This window comes from Myotis nattereri (genome assembly GCF_964212035.1).
Source record: "Myotis nattereri genome assembly, chromosome: 6".
NCBI classification, from domain to species: Eukaryota; Metazoa; Chordata; class Mammalia; order Chiroptera; family Vespertilionidae; genus Myotis; species Myotis nattereri.
Window position 1 is genome coordinate 57,097,125 of NC_138081.1, and position 22,995 is coordinate 57,120,119.

General features: G+C 34.1%; 1 protein-coding gene across 2 annotated transcripts in view; it reads left to right on the forward strand.

Annotated features, from left to right (window-relative positions):
• Positions 1 to 22,995, forward strand: part of GRIK2 (glutamate ionotropic receptor kainate type subunit 2) — a 565,655-nt gene that overhangs the window by 191,198 nt on the left and 351,462 nt on the right. For both annotated transcript variants that reach the window (XM_081093994.1, XM_081093993.1), the window contains 2 exons: positions 14,608 to 14,775; positions 18,318 to 18,575. In XM_081093994.1, the coding sequence (XP_080950120.1) occupies positions 14,608 to 14,775; positions 18,318 to 18,575 (426 nt within the window). The remainder of the gene's footprint in view (positions 1 to 14,607; positions 14,776 to 18,317; positions 18,576 to 22,995) is intronic.

The following is a 22,995-nucleotide window of genomic DNA, read 5'->3' on the forward strand; positions in this document are numbered from 1 at the left end:
CATTTTGAAGACTCTCTGGTAGGGATGAGGTAGGCATTTTACCCCGTCATCTTCGGCTGTAGTCGTTTCCTCTGAATTCTTCTATCAGTTATGTTTGCAGCTGTCATTCAGTCCCCCAAATGTGAAACAAAGTCTCTATTTCTTGATTACCCCCCAAATTACTACCCACACAAAGATATGAAATGGTTGTATGGGTAGAAAACATGTGGTAACTTTTAAATTACATTTAATATTAGACCTCCCTATTTTGTCAGACTAGTGTGGCTCAGTGGTTGAGCATCGACTAAGAACCAGGAATGTCATGGTTCCATTCCTGGTCAGGGCACATGCCCAAGTTACAGGTTCGATCCCTAGTGGGGGCTGCGCAGGGGGCAGCGGATCAGTGATTCTCTGTAATCATTGATGTTTCTTATTTTTCTCTCCTCCCTTCCTCTCTGAAATCAATAAAAATATATTTGTAAAAATTGAAGAAAAAAAAAGAAACCTCCCTATTTTTTTTGACAATGCTCCCTTTCTTTCCTCCTGTATTTTCACATATTCTCTCCTATTTGTATATAAACCTGGCTGTTGTTCAATACATTCTACTGTTGCTTCATTTGCATAATATATGTCTAACATATTATTTCAATATATTAACTTCCTTTGGTTAGCATAAGTCAAATCAATAATGCAATTCCTAATTTCAACGACCTTATCATTTAACAGAAAACAATGGATGTCAAATGCACTTAAGAGAGCAAACAATCAACATGAATCATCAGTGTCAACTGAATAGAGCAGAATTTCAGATTCCACTGTGTTCCCATCAAATCAAAGTGGAGGGAGTAAGAAGTTGATTTTACTGACTCAGTTATAACTTCCTTAGAACCAGATGCATATTTTGTTTGACCCTGAAGGTCAAGGTAGGAGGTATGAGCTTGTGGATAATACAGGGTCTTATAGATCATTTCAGGAAATAAGAATATCATAAGCATAGTTTGGGCAAGCAGAATTTTTGGTTGGCTTACTGAAGTTCACATGAAGAAAAAGAAGGGCTGTTTAATTTCAGGGTGGAGTGATGTTGGGTCTGGAACTATTTGTGGAGAAATTTAGACCACACTTAACAAAGTCTGCATATAATTTTATGATTTAATGTACTTTGCTTTACTCTCTTTTGGCAAGACCTTTCTTCATAAACTGAAAATAACTCATGAATGAATTATAACCAGGATCTCTTCATGTTTTAGAAGCTTCATGAATTTATAATGAATTCTATTCTTTGTATTCTCATTTGAGTGATGAAAGGGTCAGAAGCACATTTTATAGGTTAAATGATATTAGAGAACTCTGCATTGTATGACATATTTCATTAAAGCAGAGGCTATGAGCTGGGGCTTTAACAACCAGGAATTTTACTCATTGTACCAGCAATCATGTTCATAATTACTTCTATAATTGCTAAGAATAAGAAGAAAGAACTGTATGCATGCATTTTAAAATATATTTTTATTGATTTTTTACAGAGAGGAAGGGAGAGGGATAGAGAGTTAGAAACATTGATGAGAGAGAAACATCAATCGGCTTCCTCCTGCACACTCCCTACTGGGTATGTGCTCACAACCAAGGTACATGCCGGAATCGAACCTGGGACCCTTAAGACTGCAGGCCGATGCTCTATCCACTGAGCCAAACCGGTTAGGGCTATGCATGCATTTTTAAAAGTTGTACAACTGTAGTTTCCATTCAGAGTATATTTTAGTTGTGAGGGGATACTATATCTTATAAAGTATAATAGTTCTATAATGCTTATGTAAACTATAAAGTTTGTCTATAACTAAGTGTTCTGAAAATATATAGTAGGAACATATAGAATATGTTAAATTAGAATTAAAATTCTTGTAAGGATTTATCTTTCTTGTGAGGAGTAAAGGTTAGTTACAAATTATCCCAAGAAAATTAAAAAGCAGATTGAATTCCTGCTTCTCATTAAAAGGTTAATTATGACCATTTCAAAACTTGGCTTAAAATCTCCCTAGTCATAAAAATTGAAACATTTTAAAGTAAAAACTTAATGCAACATGTTATGTATAATTATAAAATGGCAACAGATTTATGCACATGAATATAACCAGTGAATGATATTGGTAGCTACCAATAAATCTATTTAAAAATTTTTCAGATATCTTTCATTTTCCCCCCTGGAGCCACCAAGTTTTTTGGGAGCCTCGTTTAATATACGTAAAACTATGACAGAAATAAAAAACCAGGAAACACAATGTATATTTAGGTGATAAATGGCACAGCTTTGAGTGCTGTTAGAGTTTAGCAAAAGTAAATATTGCCTTTGAGAAAAATAAACTTTTTCCAAGTTTTGTAACACTCATTTTATTCATTTTAATCAATGGCCAAAGGGATATTTCAGACCCAAGGGTATTTGAAGGACTTGTTAGAAGACAAGAGGATGGTTAATTATCCACATAATTATAGTTGAAAAGCCAATAATTTATTTAAATGTGTAATGACTTAGCTGATGATGAACATTTTTTTTCTACTCTTTACTAAGCAAGATATGATATTTTAGTTTCTTTATAGATAAAACTAGAGGCCCAGTGCATGGGTTCGTACATCGGTGGGGTCCCTCGGCCTAGCCTGTGCCCTCTCGTAATCCAGGACCCCTCGGAGAATGATCCCTGTAGGCCAGGCCGAGGGACCCCAGTGGTGCACAAATCCATGCACTGTGCCAGTTTCATCCCAATCCCAACAGGCCAGGCCAAGGGACCCCACTGGGGCACGGATCCATACACCAGGCCTCTAGTATGCATATAAGATCTTTGATTTATCTCTTCCCACCCTCCCCCTTCCTCTCACCCCCCTTCCCTCTGAAATTCATCACTCTGTTACATGTTTCCATGCCTATGGTTTCCATTCCTGTGTTGAGCATCTGTCCCCTGGTGGTCAGTGTGCATCATAGCTACCGGTCAGATAGTCAAAAGGTTGGATGGTCAAACGGTCAGCTGGTCACTTAGGCTTTTATATATATAGATTTTAAAAATAGCATTTGAATCTTCCTTTTATAGTTTGTAATTAAATGTACGAAGTCCTGAAAGCAGTTGGTGACTTGACTCTTGAAACTGGAAGCAGGCCTATACATTTGGAGAAATACAAGAATAATATAGTGAAATGGGAGGGCTCACAATTGTTAATGAGTTTTGGAATCTTACTTGATTACTGGATGAAACAGTTCCATTGTTATATACCCCTCCATTTTGGCTGGGTATGATTCCATGAGAGATAAATTGTCACCATTTTATGTTTCACTGTCTCTTAACAAAATGCACATTTTGTGACAAAATGCACATTTTGTGACAAAATGCAATAGAAAGACTTTATGTTTATATACAAAAGACCTGAGTTTGAGTCTTCACTGTATCACCTCCTTGCTGTGTGATCGTTCTTGAGTGAGTTTCATGAGTGAGATTGATTTATCACCTGAAAAAAATGAAGCAGTATTAATAATTTTTTCACCCAGTAGTGAAGCTGCGCATGCTTATGGAAACACTTTGTTCTTTACCAAGTGCTTTGAAGTCATTAGTTCTCCTACTCCTTTCTCTTTCCTTTTCCTCCCTTGTACTCCCCCAGCCCCTGCTTCCTTACCTTCCTTATTTTCCTCCTTTTCCTTCCAATAGCTATTCATATTGGGGACCATGTAGAAAGGGAAAAAAAAGCTTAAATAATTATTCTTTAAACTGCTAGAAATGGAGGTTATTTATAGTGGCACAATTCACCTTAGCTAAAAAAAAAACTTTTTATGCAGATATTTTGGTTTCTTGTAAGGACAATATGATTAGATACCTCCTGTGATGTCCTTGGAATAAGCTGAAATCAGTGTTATTTCTTCTTAACCTTTCATTCCAAGTTTGTATAAAAGCCATAAAAAATGATTTTGTAGAGAGTAACTCATTAGCATAATAATTTCATGGGGTGGGGATATAGTGATTGGATTATTTCAAATCCCTAATCTGATTCTAGAAAGTGGAGTGGCTTCCTATTCTTGAATAAGATTATTTTCTAATGGATGTGTCATGACCATGAAAGGCAGTAGGCTGACAGAAATCCACACTTATGATTATTCTGGTGTTCAGTACAAGCTCAGTGGTTAATGAAGTTATCACAAGTAGAAATTTGATCACGGATAAGGTCTCCATCTTTGCCTGTATTGCTGGGCTCTCTCTGGATGACTCAGCTAAACCACTGGATTAACTTTGCTTTCTCTAGACCAGCTATGTGGTTCAGACAAGACTGAGGATTTGGGTTGTGACCCACATTTGCCTCAGAATCAAAATTTAATGTGTTGTGTGTCATGCAAATTAACTACATTAAGTCCTGGACAGTTTAGATTGGCAAGGGTCTTATGGGTGCCTTTATTCATTGATTCATTAAATAGTTCACTGATTCGTTTCCACAGATGTTCATTAAATATCTCTTATGTGCTAAGCACTGTGCTGGGCACTGGAGTTAAGGAGATGAAAAAGAACAGCCTGAGCCTTGGTATCACTGGTGTGCTTCAAGCTTCTCAGTTCACAACTAGGTAAACTGAGGCCCAGAACACTTACCTGACTTGATTAAAGTTCACAGTTAGTTAATGGCCGAACCAGAGTTAGGATCTCAGGCCCTAAACCACCACCCTGAAACACTTACCATAACTATGATGCCTTTTAATTATTCTTGTAAATTCACATAAATGTGCTATGGTATCATTAAGCATCATATATTTATACAAACAATTATAAAACAACACGTACCAGAGAAAACTCAGTTGGATTTATATACAGGCAATGGACAAAACAGCCTAAAATAAAACCAACCAACCAAACAAAAAATACGGTTGCTGCTTTTAAGAAAGAATATCTTTGTTTACATTTGTAGCATTTTCTCAATATCTTTGTTCTGTGAACTGTCCATAAATAACGTTCTCTTTCCTCTGAAGTGTACTTTGTGCCATATTTTCTTTGTCACAAAGACAGAAGAAAAGCAAATGGCACTTTTACTCACATTAGGATTATGGGATATTTGTTGTTCTCTGACAAAAGCTAAATACATATTCATAGCATCCAACAAATATAGTAGAAATTCTATCTCTGCCTCTAGGCTGCCTTCAGCGAGGTCATACCAGGCAGTTAGGGATATATATTGGTTCTTATATGTCTACTGGGAGAAATCCATTTTGGGAGGTTGGGCTGGAAAGCAGTTTAGGCTGTGAGTTATGTATATTTATAGTGTTGCATTTACTCTCACTGTTCCCCTGTGTGAATCGTTGTATGGGTTCATGTTGACAGTATTGGATGAGGCACAATGTGTTAACCTCTTTTCTCCTGTAATTATGTAAACATGTACCCTGTACATGTTGACCTGGGAATGTTGATCAGAACATCTGTTATGATAAACGGAACAGTGAATGAGAGTTGATTTTTGAATTGTTAAGTACTAAAAGTCATTCTTCTGATCTGTGGTTTTATGCAAATGTGAATGTTTGAAAATGTTGCTGAAACCTGTCATTCCTTAACTTGCCAGAGGTAGAAAGAGAGTTTGCTTTTTATTGTTCTCACATGGATGCTGCCCAGCTAAGGAGTTATTTGTCTTTCTTGGAATCAATTGAATTAACCTTTATATCAATTTGTATAGCGGTCTAAGCATCCTAGAGCCTGTAGGAAAAATGCCAGCTTAGTGTAACCAGTAATGTCAGGATAACCTCAAGAAATCTTGGCAAAGGTTTTTCAGTATGCAGTCAGCATCATTTACATGTTTTTGCAAATTTTGGGCAAAGAAGCCAAGAGCAGTAGGGTAAAAATTGATAACATGAATATTACTGTCATAATCCATCTCTCAAATGAATAATTAGTCAAAGAAGACCTTAGACCTGGGGTAAATTATTAAACTCAATTTGCAAAAGACCCCTGGCCATTCTGATTGCTTGCAAATCCACTTCACTGCATCTGGATATCCAATCTCGGTATTATCAGCTACCTTTCCCATTATCTGCTTGGTGGAAAGCAGAAGACATGTTAAATATTTTAAGGTTGTTTTCATGTGTTTGTTTTACATACATTTTAAAATATTTTAATTTATTTATTTTTATTCAACTCACAATTGGTTTCTAAGGTTAATAACAACAGTTTTAATTTTTAGTTGCTTAGCACAACTGAAGTTTGGGGAAAAATTTCAACCAAATTGCTCACATACTCAAAAAACATTGGAAAGTGCTGTTCTGGGGAGGGAAGTAGGAGGTATAAAAGTGTCCTTGTCTCTGCCTGGTCTGAATCAGCTTTCTAAAACCAGGTCATCTTTAGTTCAACTTTCAAGGTCATCGTTTTGTAAAGATAAAGAGGTTCATTTCTATGGTGATGGGCTAAATTTGCTGAATCTATATTTGGAAATTTCCTCATGATGGGAAACATTCTCCCTTTTGCTTCGGTTCTGTCCAGTGCTAAGAATCTAAACTTGTATAATGTTCTGTGCCAAATTACTCCATAATCAAAAATTATTTTCTTTCTATAAAGGTACCTCAGATGTATAAACTTTATTTTTGTTTTAAGAAGTCCAGAAAATAGTGATTATCTATAATCTTTTTATCCATAGATATCTTCCATTAATATTTTGGTGCATATCCTTTCAGAGATATTTCTCTATGTGCATGTTTACTTGGAATAGCTATGTTTTATTGAAACAGCACTGTTGCTCTAAGGATTTTACTCTATTCTCTCATTTAATCTTCACAACAAATCTGTGAAGTTGGTATTTGGTAATTCTGATAATACAGCTATTGTTTTTCCCAATAGGACAATGAAATAAAGAAATTATGTAATTTGTCTAAGGCCACACAGTACAAAGGTAAAACTGTGCTATGAACCCAAATAGGTTGACTTCAGCTTCCTTATTTTTAACCAATACACAATATTGCCTCTTAAAAACACGCTGACTACTACTTTTGACTTGCTATTACATTAGGAATATATCCTGAATATTTTTCATGTCAAGAAATGTATATCTACCCAAGAATCTTAAAGGTTGTACACTATTCCATTGGTGGTTTGCAATACTGTAGAGAACCAACCCTCCAGATGATGTACATTTGCATTGCTTCTAGCTTATTTCATCATTAAAAATAATTCTGCTTTGAACATCTTTGAACATATATAATTTAAGGTATAATGTCTAATTCTTCACTATCCATGTAGTTTGCCTTTTCTACTAATACTATTTATTCTGTAGAATTATTTGTTCAAAGATTATTCCTTGATTTACAGGACAAAAAAATTACATCAGTGCAAGGAATATTTATTGAGCACCTACTGTCTGACAGACAGATAGGAGCTGGAGAGTCAACACTGAGCAAATGCACAACAAGTTTACAGGCTAGTTATTGTTAGCAATTAATGAATTTTAGACGCATTTTTTAAAAGCTTTGCTTAATTATAGATTCACAATTCACTTCTCAGATATTTAGAAGTAGTACCAGTTTAAATGAAATGTTCAAGGGTAGTATTCATTTTAGTAAATGAAAATCTGTCTGGTGTGTGTGTGTGTGTGTGTGTGTGTGTGTGTGTGTGTGTGTGTGTTGGTAATTCACTCACTCTCCATCCTGAACACACAAAACTCCTAATCTACAGCTGGGTCATTTCATTTGACCATAAGAAAAATGTACCCTTTTAGGCTGTCCCTACATAGAGTCAGTATAAATATTTTGGTCAGTGACCTTTTGCTTTATTTGACAGTGTCAGGCCACTATATTTTCTCCTCCATTTTGTCTCCAGATTAACTAGCTGGTTGGTTAAGTTTTCTTCAGATGTTTCTTTTGTATGAGACTTTGTGGATAAATATCAGTCTTGCATGCATAGTCACTTTTATGTTCATTATTTATATATTAGATCTCCACTGGCTTACATTATATGGAATTAAAATTTTTACAATGCTTTTTTGAGTTAGATGATTGGAGAAGGAAAGTTACTAACTTTAATACTATACTTACAATTTTAAATTTTCCTCGACAAACAACTTTCTGCAGTATTTTCTCTCTACACCTGTTTTGTATTCTTTCAGCTTTTAATTCTCAGGAAATAGTATCCATTATTGAGTGCTCACACTAATTCTGAGGAATAAGAACTTTTACATAAATCCCTATTAGCCTTAGAGATACAGTCTTTTATTTCACAAACTGTTCTCATTACAAACATAGTTCACAACACTTTGTAATTTGTAAGGGGCTGTCACAGATACTTGAGGCTTTCTCGATTACTGTGAAGGAAAACACGGAGGAAGGGACACAATCAGATCTACACAATTCTTTTAGTTGCCTGGGAAAGGGAACATAAAGTATAGCCATTTGATCAATTTCTACTATATTTGTTTTATACTTTCTTGATGTAATATATGATTTTGATTTTCTTCAATTTATTTCGTAGTAATACTTGCAATGCCTTCTCATAGCCCCTGTGCATATTAGTAGTTTATTCCTCTAATGTGTACCGAGCACATTGTGTGCTGGCACCAAGTTAAGTCCAACAGGTCAAAGATGAGTAAATTATCTCTCCTGTCCTCAGAGAGTTTTCAGAGAGACCATGTATGGTAATAGGTGATGCCACTTTATGCTGTGAGAAGGACTAGAAAAGAGGAATGAAACCATGTTGCAATGGAGGCTTGAAATCTATCTTGAGTGTTTGCAGAGAAGTGGTCTTCACAAAGGAGATGATACGGTATTATTAATGGTAACATGAATGCAGTATAGCATTATCAAAATATGTTAAGAAAGAGAAATGATATTTTTAAGGATTTTAAGAAATCTTGCCCCAAAGTTAGAAGTAAACAGTTCCTTTTTTACCTTCCTCTATCCACTCATTTAAAACAAAATAATAAAACATATGTGATAGTTCATAGTCCAATTAATGGCATAGGAAGATTTTTGAAGAAACTGCAAAATAAATATGAAAAGGGGAATGCAATGACTGTCTTGAAGTTCTGTTCCATATGAATAATATAAATTATTTTATATGTAATTTCAAATTACATATTTAGGTCACTTTATGGATTGCACTATTACTATTAAGTTGATTTCTGTTTTTTTAAAATATGAATTTGGTAAGAATCTATCTTATTACTATTTCTGAATTTAAACTTAAGGAAGTTTATTTAATACCTCTAGTGTAAGCAACCAAAGGACTTGTATGCATGTGTATTAGCATAACCAATGGACACAGACACTGGAGCGGTGGGGGCTTGCCTGGGGTGGAAATTGTTGAGGGGTGGGGGGGCAATCAGGGAAAAAGGAGACATATATAAATCTTTAGACAATAAAAAAAATCTCTAGTTTAGCCACATAACATCTAAATGCTTTTTGGAAACAACATATTTGCATCTAGTTTTTTTATTTTTATTGGTTGAACTCAGTAATATTTTGATACATGGCTTTTCAAATGAATTTTTTTTTTTTTGCAAATGAAAGTTAGAATATTAAGGAGTATATCATATTTGAAACAAATTGGCATTTAACCAAACCTTAGGTTCTGACAGAATCAGTGATACACCCCAATTTACTAAGCAATCTTAGACTCATGAGTTTTCTGAATCTCTGATCTTCAAGATCCTTTCACCCAGCTCGCTCCTTTAAGAGAAGACAGAGGTGGGGGAAGTGAAGGGGCTTGGTAATTCGATCACCTTTTGCCTTTTTAAAATTGAGCTGACCCATATTTTATAAAAACATCAATATAATTAAAATGTGTGTTCCTGTCCTTCGGTAGTTATTGTTATTTATACTGTCTGCATGGCAGTTATTCATGTGGCTGCCTTCTCTGTTATCTCAGTTTGATCTGTTCTAGTATATCTTGATATTATTCAAGCATCTGCCTTCCCAATCAGTATGCATTTCTTCTGGGTCTAAATTTCTAACATTTAAGTAGCCATTTCCCAATTTTCTTCGCAGTATGTAGCGTGTATACTTTAAATTTGTATTATTAGAATGCGTAACTCCAAGGTCTTCCCTATGATTTAATCGTCCATTTGTAGGGAAAAACATCAGCACCTATTTTCTATTCAGTAGCAAAAAATATGTTGCAAACAGTAGGAGGTTGATAATGTTAAAAGCATATTTGTTTTTAAAATAAGGAAGCATATTTACATGCCTGAACACAACCAATTTTTGTGCAATGGGACTAGGACATTGTTTCCTGCAACTCGATTACAGTTTATATACTGCCTTCTGTCTCATATTCTTTATTCTGGCCTGCAATCAGCAGCTTTCTTTTTCCAAATGCTTAGTACAAGTTTGAGCGGAATTGCCTATGGTAGATGGAGAAGGAGGTATGCAAGAGTAGCTTTCATGCTTTCTATAGTTGAATGACTATAAACAATGCTAAAACTGCAAACAATTTCAGGACATTTCACAGACAAAAATTTTATTGGTCTCATGTTCGTACAGTTTTTAGTTTACTTGAAATATTGACAAAGGTGCTAGTGTGCATGCTTGGTTGAATTTAACTTTGTAACATTATAATGAAGAACATTATTGTGTGTAGAAATATAGCTAAAAATACTGGAAGCACTCCTCTCATTAAATTAGAAATAACTGTTGCTTCCTGGCCCAAGGGAATCAGAAGCAAGCAGGAAGAGTGGTGGGTATCTCTCAGTGTGAAGTAGAGATGGGTCACTGTTCTCCTCCTTGGAAAACATATGCCTTTACTATGTGCTTTCCACATAATTCCCTTTTGGGAAGATGTGACCTATTTATTAATTTTTCCATGGATCATGTGCGTATTTTTCCACTTGCAACACACTGGTAACTAGGCTGGCATCCCCCAACCTCACAAAAATCAGTGTTATAATGTTAAAGACATATTTCATATGGATGTAAAACTCTAAATCTGTTTTAAGGAATTAGAAGTATTTACTATTGAGAAAAAGGAAACCCATGTGAAAACAACCAGAATTTTAGGATAAAGGGAGGCAATGTTACCCAGCAGGAAACAGTACAGCACAGTGATTAAAAGACCTGGATTGAGGTCTTCTGCTTATTTCTTCTTCTTTTTTAAAAAAATACTTTTTAAAATTGATTTCAGAGAGGAATGGAAAGGGAGAGAGAGATCGGGATGAAGCCCACAACCCCGGCTTGTGACCAGGAATCAAACTGTGACCTTCTGGTTCATAGGTCAACACTCAACCACTGAGCCACTGGGACAGGGCTAGATCTTCTAAATCTTAGCTGCTGTTTTTGCCTGCTTGATCTGCTAGCTACTCAGAGTGGTGTATTACTTTACCATTGTGATCTATTTCTCCTTCTAGTTTTGTCAATATCTTGGCATTTTTTAATTACATTATATAGATTCTGAATTATGATATCATCTTGAATATTGACCCCTATCTCCTTATGAATTGCAGGATTTATCTCTATTTTTTTTTATTGCCATCAATTCTATTTTCTCTAATCTTAGAATATCTTCACCAGCTTTTGTTCGGTTAAGGTGGTTTTAGGACAAATTTTTGCTGCTTGTTCCCACATTTTTCACTATTTCTCTTGTAAGGGGATTACTGTTTTGTGCCTTTTTAGCCTGTTTAATAATCTTAAACTTTAAAATATGAATTCATTCCATTTACTTTTGATGTAATTACTAATGTATTTTTATATCTACCATTTATAACAACCATATTAAATGTAATGAGACTTATTTCTACTTTAATCTTAAATATAATGTTTACAGTTAATATGTGTTCTTATCTTAGTAAAGTATCATTCTTACTCTATTATTTGTTTTCTAAAAGTCATTTTAAGTTAAAATTAATTAGTGAAATCTATCAAGTGTCTATAATAACTAATATGGTGACTGCATTTTAATGTTTGATTAATGTTTGATCAATTTATATATTGGATATTATTAAAACTTTCCAATTTTTTAAATAGAATTACAACTTCTTTTTTATACCTCAATTTAAGGCACTCACCTAACCTTTTTTAAAGGTAATTCTTTACTAGAATTTTTTTTTTTTACGCTCTCTGTCCATACCTTCCCTGTATACATCAGGACCAGCAATCTGTTTTCTTGAGTTAATGTTTCGGAAGTGTTATAAAAGATATTGTGTTTGGAAAGCTTTGCATTATCTGGATGTTATTTTTATATACAAAAATTTAAACTGTGGCTTTGAATCAATAAAAATTAATTATTCATGTTGTTCAATTAATGGAGAAAATGGGTTTCATAGAGCAATTACAAAGATTTCTTTAAATAATCAAATAATGATAAATATGTAAACTTAAAGTTGAATTTAAATTTTTACTTTGAAAAGAGTAAAAGATAGGAAAATTTTAACCCAGCATCATCAAATATTGATCATCTTATCTTTATTTTGTATTTATACCACAGAAGCTATAATTTGAAATGAAGAAAGTACAAAATTCATTTTTTCATTTTATTTTGCCATTAAGAAACAATTTCAGGTTTTGATTTTTTATGTTATTTTTCATTCCTAAATAACTTTAAGAAGGTCTTTCCAATTGCTCAATTATTTTTCTGTTTCATAAATACGATTTTACATTTCTCCTCACACATTATTATTAAGGTTATTATATCTAACATTTTAGGAATTTCTGTGTATTTCTCCTGAATGAAATTTTGAAGAAAACGACTAGTTTGTAGTAGAATAGGCAAGTGCTTTGAAGTCAGGCACCAGCAGATTCTAAATGCTTGCTCTGCCACTTGATAACTATATATGACCTTAGACCATTGCATAATATTACTTGGGATTATTTTGAAGATTAAATGAAATCTTAAAGAATTGTTGAGTGCTTACTCTATGGCAGCCACAGTTCTAACTTTTCCATTATGATATAACATTTAATCTTTATAATAGTTCTATGCATAGTCTCCATCATCATCCCTTTTTTAGAGAAGAAACTCAGACTGAGGATTTAAAGAACTACCTAAATGTACTTGATGGCAAGTGGCAGAGCCAGAATGTAAGCCCATCCATAATGGCTTGGCAGTTCATGCTCATAGCACTATGTTCCTCCACATATATGAGGTCCAATTTGGTTCTTGATGCCCATTAGGCATGTAAATAGTTTTTAACCTTGTGCTTAGCATGAGTTACCAAACATTTTAAATATATTCAGAGTACTAGTTCATAATCAGTTGATTACTCTGTAACTACACCATCAATTTAGTTGAATAAATAAGAGAACTATTGCAAACAAATACGATGTAAAATAATTTTTCTACTTCCTGAATATAAATTTGTCTGATCACCGTTATATCTTTTTGAGTCCTAATTCCTCATATTTAGAGGAATTGTTACCATACATAACTGCATACTAATTTATCAGATGTAGTTCTCATAGTATCATCATATGACTTTCATATATCAAAGACTTTTGAAGAGATAGGAATTGCAAGCTGTGGAAATGGCTTATAAAGGGAGTTTAATTTATGAATGATCATGCTGAGAGTACATGGTGTGAAATTTGAAAGAGAGAAAGATAAATGCTCTCTTTTCATTAAGTACTAGTTTCCCAAGGACAGAGGTTGGAGGGTATCAGGTATCAGGTGCTCCCTTTTTATTCCATTCATCAAAGTAACAATAAGGAAGGAATTCTGTTGGAGGCAGCAGTCTCAGTTAAGTCACCCATAACTGAAGAGAGAGAGTTGATGTCAAAAAGAAAAAAGGCTGGGACAAGAATGAGGGAACTGGACAGAGACATAGCTGATAGAAGGTGACAGACAGAAGGGTCATGTTTTTAAATTCTACTCCACACTTTTGGTGAAAAAGATGCTACAGTGCTATTCACCTGTTAAAAGATTTCACTTTTTGTGAGAGTTATCTTCCACAAATGTCACAAACCTTCTGAAAAAAAAAAAATACCGAGTAACACAAATAGAGAGATGCTACTTCATTGTTGTTCTCTTTTTTTGCAAGATGCTGAAATTTGCATTAATACAATAAGTGGCATAATATTGTTTCAAAGAGTTCTAATACAATAAGTGGCATAATATTGATTCAAAGAATTCTGCTTTCTGAATTAATATAGACAAATTAATATAATTTCCCCAATGCCTAACTTGATAGCTTTATGTCAATACTAGAGGCCCGATGCATGAAATCCGTGCAAGAGTAGGCCTTCCTTGCTTCTGGCCGCCAGCAGGCACCTGGAACCTGGGCTTCCCTTGCAGCCCGGAATTCGTCCAGAAGGTCATCGGGATGTCTGGTCTAATTAGCATATTATGCTTTTATTATTATAGGTAGAAGATTGTTCTGGAACTGTGTAAAATTTTGAGGGATAATATTCAGTTCCTAAGTCAAGATCTCTATACACATAGGCACTAAAAAAAGCAGTTACTAAAGACAAAATTATGTTAAATTTAGTTAGTAATACCAAGATAATTTTGCCAGTATGGAGTTCTCTGAAAGAGCATCTCCCACATATTCAAGTTCACAGAAAAATGTAAGCCCAAACTCCATGTACTTAAACAAATCATATATATACACACATGCACCCAAGTAAAGACATATATACACACTTAGAAATGTAGAAAAATGTTGACATTTTCTCTATTTCATAAAAATTATATGATTATTCTTCCTTTTTTCCAGGTGGTATTTTCGAATATGTGGAATCCGGCCCGATGGGAGCTGAGGAACTTGCATTCAGATTTGCTGTGAACACCATCAACAGAAACAGAACCTTGTTGCCCAATACTACCCTAACCTATGACACTCAGAAGATAAACCTCTATGACAGTTTTGAAGCATCCAAGAAAGGTAATTGATAGATATTTAACATTATGTGGTCTGGATTTCAAATTTCCAGGTATTCTAAAGAGATTTCTTAATTTCAAATATAATTAAACTGGAGGCCTGGAGCATGAATTCATGCAAGGGTGGGGTCCGGCCTGCCCGCCCTGATGGGAGGGGGGGTTGACTGGGGACGGGCTGACCAGGGGAGGGGCTGCAGGCAATTGTTGGCTGGCCAGCCCCGCCCCCTGGTTGAACTCCCACTTGAACTCCTGGTCGAGGGGACAATTTGCATATTAGCCTTTTATTATATAGGATTGTTAGGAATATTTTCACAAAAGGTTTCTTTTCAAAATGCACCTAAAATTATCAAGGAAGTTAAAGTGATGTGACTACCCTTGGCAAATAATTGTGCTTATAACAAGAAATGCAATCAGATCCGTAATAGTAAAATTGCTTTTTCAACCAAATGATTGATTGATTATCAGTCAACTCCATTACATTATTACTGTGGTCCTAATTTACTGTCTACCTTGAAAACCCTATAATTCCACATGATCTCTAAGCTTTATTAGAAAATTTTGAATAATCTTTAATTTATGTATAATCAATGCCCATTTTTTAACCACTTGATGTTCTTTCTTGTAACTGAAAATAAATGACCAATGATAAAAATTGGACTTTATGAAGAGATAATTAGAATGCTTTATTAATTGTGTTTTATCATAAATGTTGTAAAACTGTATTTTAAATGATCAGAAGAGGAAATAATTTTGTGGGCCATGAATATAACATTTTTATATGAAGAAAAATAATAGAGAAACTATTATCAAGGCATCATTTTAGCCAAACATCAGTAAATGTGTTTGGAGAGATGTTTTGATGTTCATACTCTGTTTAAGTGGGAGGGTTTTTTGGGGGGGCATAGATAGCATTTATGTAACAAGAATTAAATTTCATAATATACATTTTCTTTCAAATAATGGGCTTACAAGCATTTGTTCTAAATCTCTATTTTTTAGCACAGTTTGCTTTTCTGTCACGCTAATATTGTTTTATTAGCTACCTTACACTGAGGGGAGTGTACACAATTGTTTATCATTCTACCTTGGTGAAGATTTCTTCCTAAGCTCATTAATATTAATGAAAGCTGATAAGATACAATGTTTCTTGAGATCAAAGAATCCTTCTTTTCCCCAGCTATGTAGTGTTTATCAAATCCTATATTCTGTCTGCCCTTTGAATTCATGTCTTTATGAATACAAATAAGTTTCCATATTTCAGAACCATGTCAGAGTGATGAAAGGATTTAAAGGCTGAAAAAAGGGTAAAGTTTATTGAGAAATACTATAATTATGATGATAATTACAAAATAAGTCATTAACTGGAAGACATTGCATTTGATTTGTGATATAGTTTATGATTATTTCCATTAAGAAGAAACTCTATCTCCACTAAAATCATTTAGACCAAAGAATATGAAATATGAGTGCAGTATAAATAAAATATTAATATATTTCTTAATGGATTTCAAAGGTGCAACATAAAAAGGAAGGACTAGAATTTTCTAACAACAAACAGGTTACTGTCCTGGGAATACCCTAGCAAAATTATGAGATGTTAAATGTGTTTGGTTTTCAAATATTAAAAGGAATTTATAAATTTTGTCATCCATTGGGAATCAAATTAATTAATTGACTTTGAGAAGAAGGAAAAACTCAAATAAGTGTATGAATAACTTCATTTGTGAGATGTTGAAAGGTGAATGTCATGGTTTGGATCTTATCTTGTGAAGCTCTTGCACAGTAAATATGTAAAAGGATAATATAAGGGGATATCTAATACAGTTTTTTAACCTCATGGGGGATTCAATAAATAAATATGTGTTGCTTAGGGTATTAATGGTTAATTATGAAATAGCTTATTTATTTTGGACATTCTTAAAATGTTTTAAAATTTGTTTTCATAGGCAAAAATTAAAAAAAAATAAAATTTTAAATTTGTACATATTCTCTGATGTAAGTATGGTTTTATACTTTTAATAGGTAATATGGTTTTGTTCAATAAGTGCATATTTTGTAGCATTAATCCTTGAATTATTATTTGAATAATACATTGATTTTACATAACTCTGATAACTGAACACTCAAATTCTTATTTGAAATACACTTAGGAACATTCTAAATAACCTAATATAATGTTTTTAATTTTCTTGATGTGTGACTTGTCAAAAACTTAGTGAAAGAAGATTTTTTTATTCTCAATGTATGGAAATAAGATCCAAGTGAGTGAAAAATTTTAGACTCTAGACTTTCTGTTGGTTCAGAATTTCAATCATTTTAAACAAGTGGGTTTTTTCAACTGAAATTTACTCAGTTATTAAATAGCTCTATGCTTAATCTATCCATTACATGGCATTTTTATTCAGCAAATTGTCTGAAAGAAAATACAAGAATATTTTGTACATCAGACTCATAAACTATCTTGGGAAGATCGGGTCTGCACACCTAAATCCCTATAACAATTCTCCGTGGTTCAGTTTAAATATTTGTAGGGATGGGCCCCTTAGAGCAGAATACTCCATTTTTGGACATTCCTTGTTTCCTTTAAAATTTAATTTTTAATTTAAATTGCATCAAAATTTGTGAGATTCTGCTAACCATTTGTCCTTTTCCAGCCAAATGAAACAAAGTTAAGCATTTTTCACAGGCCAGGTATTGAACTATTTAAAGATGATTTTATGTTTCCAATAACTATTCATTTCCTAGGCTCAAACTCACTTCAGTGTATCTTAAAGAATTGAAAGCCCTATCACAATACATCTATTCTCATCTGAAACCTTCTAGATTATTTATGACTTGCTTGATTATTCTGCTTATCATTGATATGCATAAATTTTCCAGGAAGAAATATAAACTTTAAAAAATAAATGAAATTAATATAAAATACTTATAGTACCCAAAAGTCAAATAAAGATAATTAAACACTTATCTAAATGACTTTCTACCTAATGAAATTAATCCATATGAAATCAGCCTTTTTTTGAGCTATATTAGGTTATGTGTAGGTGGTTGCATGCATAAGCTTGACTATTATATATAAGCAAATACTTAGTTGTATGTGGCCATGGTTTTTGGATAGGGAAGGGGACCAAATGGGTTCTGATAAAAAGAATTCAAATTGTAGAGAATGGCCAGTGATTTGGGAAGGAACACTCCTCCCAGCTCCCTTATAAGAACTATTCTTCCAAAATGAACATTCCCCTCTTGCATTCTAGAATAGTCCTCCTCTGTCTCCTGATCTCTCTCATTCCCTTGATATTGTCTGCAAAATTATTTGAGCACTGAGCTGCAGGTGCCTGGGTGAATTAATTTCCTATTAAGAAACTGAAAATATTTAGAGTTAGACAAAATGTAAAATTAGCTAAATGTAGGTTTTATATTTAAAATGCACACACACACACACACATCTTTCTTCAGGATAATTCCTTTGGGCTTACATAAATAATGTGGTAATGTTGGCACACTGGCATCGCTCTCATTATTGACAGACTTCTATCTCCTCTTCAGCCTGTGATCAGCTGTCCCTTGGGGTGGCTGCCATCTTCGGGCCTTCGCACAGCTCTTCAGCAAACGCCGTGCAGTCCATCTGCAATGCGCTGGGGGTTCCCCACATACAGACCCGTTGGAAGCACCAGGTGTCAGACAACAAAGATTCCTTCTATGTCAGTCTCTACCCAGACTTCTCTTCACTGAGCCGTGCCATTTTGGACTTGGTGCAGTTCTTCAAGTGGAAAACAGTCACAGTCGTGTATGATGACAGCACTGGTAAGAAAGATCGGTAGCCTTCGGGGCTATGTTTTAAATATCAATAATTTTGTTCTGAAACTTACTCAAGATGCTTACTGTAGTCTTGGGTGCTTTTTTTAAATGGAGGAATGGGAAGATATTTGACATTAACCATCAATACTAATTTCACACATTCAAACAAACAAAAATACCCCAGTTAAATCATATGCATTTTTGTATTTATAAAAGAAGCACTTTTTTATGTGGAGGATCAGTTAGTATCAACTGTAATTTTGGATGAAAGATGCAAATAGTATGAAATATGATATTGCAATATTTATCCCCAAAACATTTCTGCCGGGTTCAAGAAAATTATTCAACCTAAAACTTCATGATCGGCTTTCAATGAAACTTGTCAAGAAATTCAAGATTTTGCCTTTACATTTTTTCTAGCTCTTTAGGTGCAAAGAATGTTTATGAACAGTAATAACCTTTAACTGTATAACATATTAGAGTTTGTAAACATTTTATCTTAGATTTCAAACAATATAATATCCATTGAAATACTCATAATTTTGGGAATGTTTATGTGTAGGCATATTTTAGGGACTTGAAAAATAAAATTTAATAAGTGATATTGATTGGGATCTTTAGTAAATATGTACTGTGCTTTCTTATTTTAATGTACATAATTTATATATGAATGGTTATCTTCAATTATTAATTAAAATAAGTTCAAAATATAAGAAAGTAAACAGTAAAAGTATTAATTTTCTTGCAGTTACATTGTTGAAGAATGTGCATACTGTTCTAGTTATCATATAGTGATAAGGAATTTCATGCTTAGATATTTATCAGTGATCTAAATAGTGCTCTTTAAATTCAAATTTTAAGATATTTTATTCTAAGACCTTACACTATACCTTGATGTTAACATCAACATTAAAATCTATTTGGATTTAAATTCTCCCAAAGTGTGCCAAGAACACACTTTGTTCATGCATTCAGTATTTAGAATTATGCAGAAATCAGTCCTTTTTGACAATAAAATTTGCCATCTGCAAAACGACAGATAGGGTTTTTTTTCCAAAGAGAACAGGGAACAAGGCGTTACAAGGTTGGAAAAATAATGAAAATAATTTAAAAAACATTTTAATTGGAATAAGGAAGAGTGAGTCTAAATACACATTAAGTGATTTTGCTTTTCTGATTAAAAAGTGAAATGTTTATAAATAATATTAACTTTCTATGTGCATGGTTTTTCTTAATTGTATAATGTGATCATCCAGGGCATCCTCAGTTACAAACCAGTCCATATATGTTTAAGGATGGTCACATATTAATATCAATATACATGCATTATGAATCCATGGGTTATTTACTTCTCTATTCCCTCTGATATACTTCAGGTGAATGATGCCCAAATATTACATACCTTCATATACATGCACTCACACACACACACATTTATATATGGATGTTGTACATGTGATATTTTGTATTTATTTCTTATTATCTTAAAACTCCTCAGAATTGGAAGAAAATTGGTAAACGTTCAAAATTTTTATGGACATGCAGTTTTCCCTCAACATCCCCAGGGGAGTGGTTTCCAGGACCCCTTAGGACTCCAAAATTTGTGGATGTTCATGTCCCTTATATAAAATTGCGTAGTATTTGCAAATAAGCTAGGCACATCCTCCTGTGTATATTTAATCATTTTTAGATTGCTTACAATATCTAATACAATGTGAACACTATGTCAATAGTTTTTATACTGTATGATTTAGGGAATTATGACAAGTAAAAAGCTGTACAGACACAACCATCATAGGCCTAACTACATAGTACACAATGGTAGCAACAACATTTTCTTTGGATCCACAGTTGGTTTAATTCAGGGATGTAGGACATGTGGGTACAAAGGACTAACTATACCACCTTTCTTCACTATTTGTGTGTGTGTGTGTGTGTGTGTGTGAGGCATTTTTATTTCATACATGTGGTTCTTGAGTGATTGAATTGACTTTAAGATAAACAAAAGATCCCCTTCTAAATGGATTCATTCTTTTTGATTATATTTAAAAGTCTCAAAGTATAATTTTAATGACATAATTTAATAGGATAATTTTTAAACTTCCAATGGAAAAAAACGCGAGTATTTGATCATGTGGGAGGGAATCCTATTATAACTAGCACTGTGAACTGAAATGGGAAAAAAAAATCCACCACATACCCAACAAGATGAACATTATTAACTCCACTATGGACTAAATGTATCTGCTGTTTACTGCGGGACACAGTGTGCCATTTTATTTATGTCCCTTCTTCCCTTTCCAGATTCACTTATTATGTATGCCTTTCCTCCCATTTATATTCATTTCTATTTTGTTGTGTTGTCCAGTTTGATACATGATAATTATACTTCCATCCAGTCTTTGTTCCCGCCCCCAAAACAGATGGGATGATAGATGAAATATAGTGCTGGAGTAGGAGAAATTCTTAGAATGATGTTAACAGGAGCTGTTTATTTTTTATGATAATTAGCATTTGTTGTTGTCATGGATGAATGCTTTTAAACACCCTGAAAGTCTGTTACAGCTCTGAATGATGTCCAAAAATGATAGAAAAGAATTGGCTTCAGAAACAAAGCTGTGTTTCTGTCAGTCACTTTGGAACATATGATTCATTTTAAATAAAAACTAAAAATAAGTTGGATAGCTGTCAGCTTGTAAGCAATTCCAGAATAAGTTGTGAATATTTGCTTTAAAATCCCTGTACTTCATCTTTGTTTATAGATCAGCAGTCCATTAACAAAGATCTCTGGACTAGTAAATAAGTCTGGGATTCTATTTCCAGGTTGCTACTAAATTACTGGTACACCTATGGAAAAAGAAGAAGGGAATGAAGGCCTCGGAAGGGGGCTGGAAATGCAAGAGAGAGTAGAAAGAGGGGTCGGAGAGCGAGAAGTTGTGAGGAGGACATAATTATAGTGTGGCAAGTACAGATAGAGAAGAGAAACAATATAGTGGCAGCTTAGGAGAGGAGGTTTTATTTTTTTTATTTTTTTAAATTTTATTTTATTGTTTAAAGTATTACAAATAGTAGTACATATTTCTCCTTTTTTTCCCCTTTGACCTTTCCCCGGCTTCCCCTATCCCCCCAACCCCACTGCACATGCCCATACCTCCTCCCGACCCCAGTGTCTTGCGTCTATCGGTTATGCTTATATGCATGCATACAAATCCTTCAGTTGAAAGAGGGGAGGTTTTAACGCTGCCTAAGAGAAATCAGAGGAAATATTTTGGTGAAGTTGATATTATCATGAAGTTATCATGAGGTTACAATAGGAATGCATCAACTAGAGGAGGGCGCTGAAAGGTGCAACATGGAAAGATCTGAGAATGTCTGAGGGAACCAGTTAATCAGGGAACTGCAAGTGTTTCATTACCACTGAGCACCAGAAACTATAAAGATGAGGAATGATAAGGAAGAGTTTATAAAAGTCCAGGATAGGAACAATCACAAAAATTCTCAACCAGCTAGCTACTCTGTCTCTCCTCCTCCCCCAAATCCCCCCCCTGATAGCTGCATGCGTATAGCAGTACCAGTTATGTCTGTGTAACATGACCCTACTTTCCAAGCCACCACCGAGTGTCTCAGGGATGGGCTTGTACCCATTCAGTTCCTTTCCTAAGAAATCAGAAAAGGACACAGGGAGAGCAGGATACTGGGTAGCCTGGACTGTCATGGTTACTATGGCCTTTGGTGTCAAAATACTCATTCAGGATTGAAATTCTGGCTCTGTTGTGTAATTTTCAGCAAGTTCCTTGACATTAAAAGCCGGCATGGACACATTTGTAAATTGAAGATAATAGATACTTAAGGGAATTGTAGTCATGACTAGTGAAATATGTAAAGTGCTTCATAGAACCCACATAGTAGGAGCTTAAAACTCACAATGCAAATGCCATAGGCTATGTACCATTTATTCCTTATTTTCTAAGAAAAAGGAATGTTATTAACTCCACCTTTTTTTTTTAATATGGGAAAATTTAGATGGAAAGAGTTCAGATAATTTGCCCAAGGTTACATAGCCAATAAATGGTAGACCTGGGCTTTGTCCTCCTCAGCAGTCAACTCCAGAACCCACTCTGTTAAATGTTATGATAAATTGTTAGTTTTTACATTTTTATTTGATTCATTTTTTGTCATTGTTTAAAAAAAAGAGACACAATCAGAATTACTTTTGACAAAGGCTCTCTGACTATAGTGTGAAGAATATGTTGGAGCTACTGTGATATGGGGGGAATCGGACAAGAACAAAAACAAGAGAATTTCTGAATTACTCAAGTTGAAAAAAAGAGTAACAGTCTCACTTAGGGAGATTTTGATGAAGTGATGTTGAGGTAGAGAATTCTCAGAAGAGTTGCCAGTTACAGGTTGTAGGGATTTAGTAAGT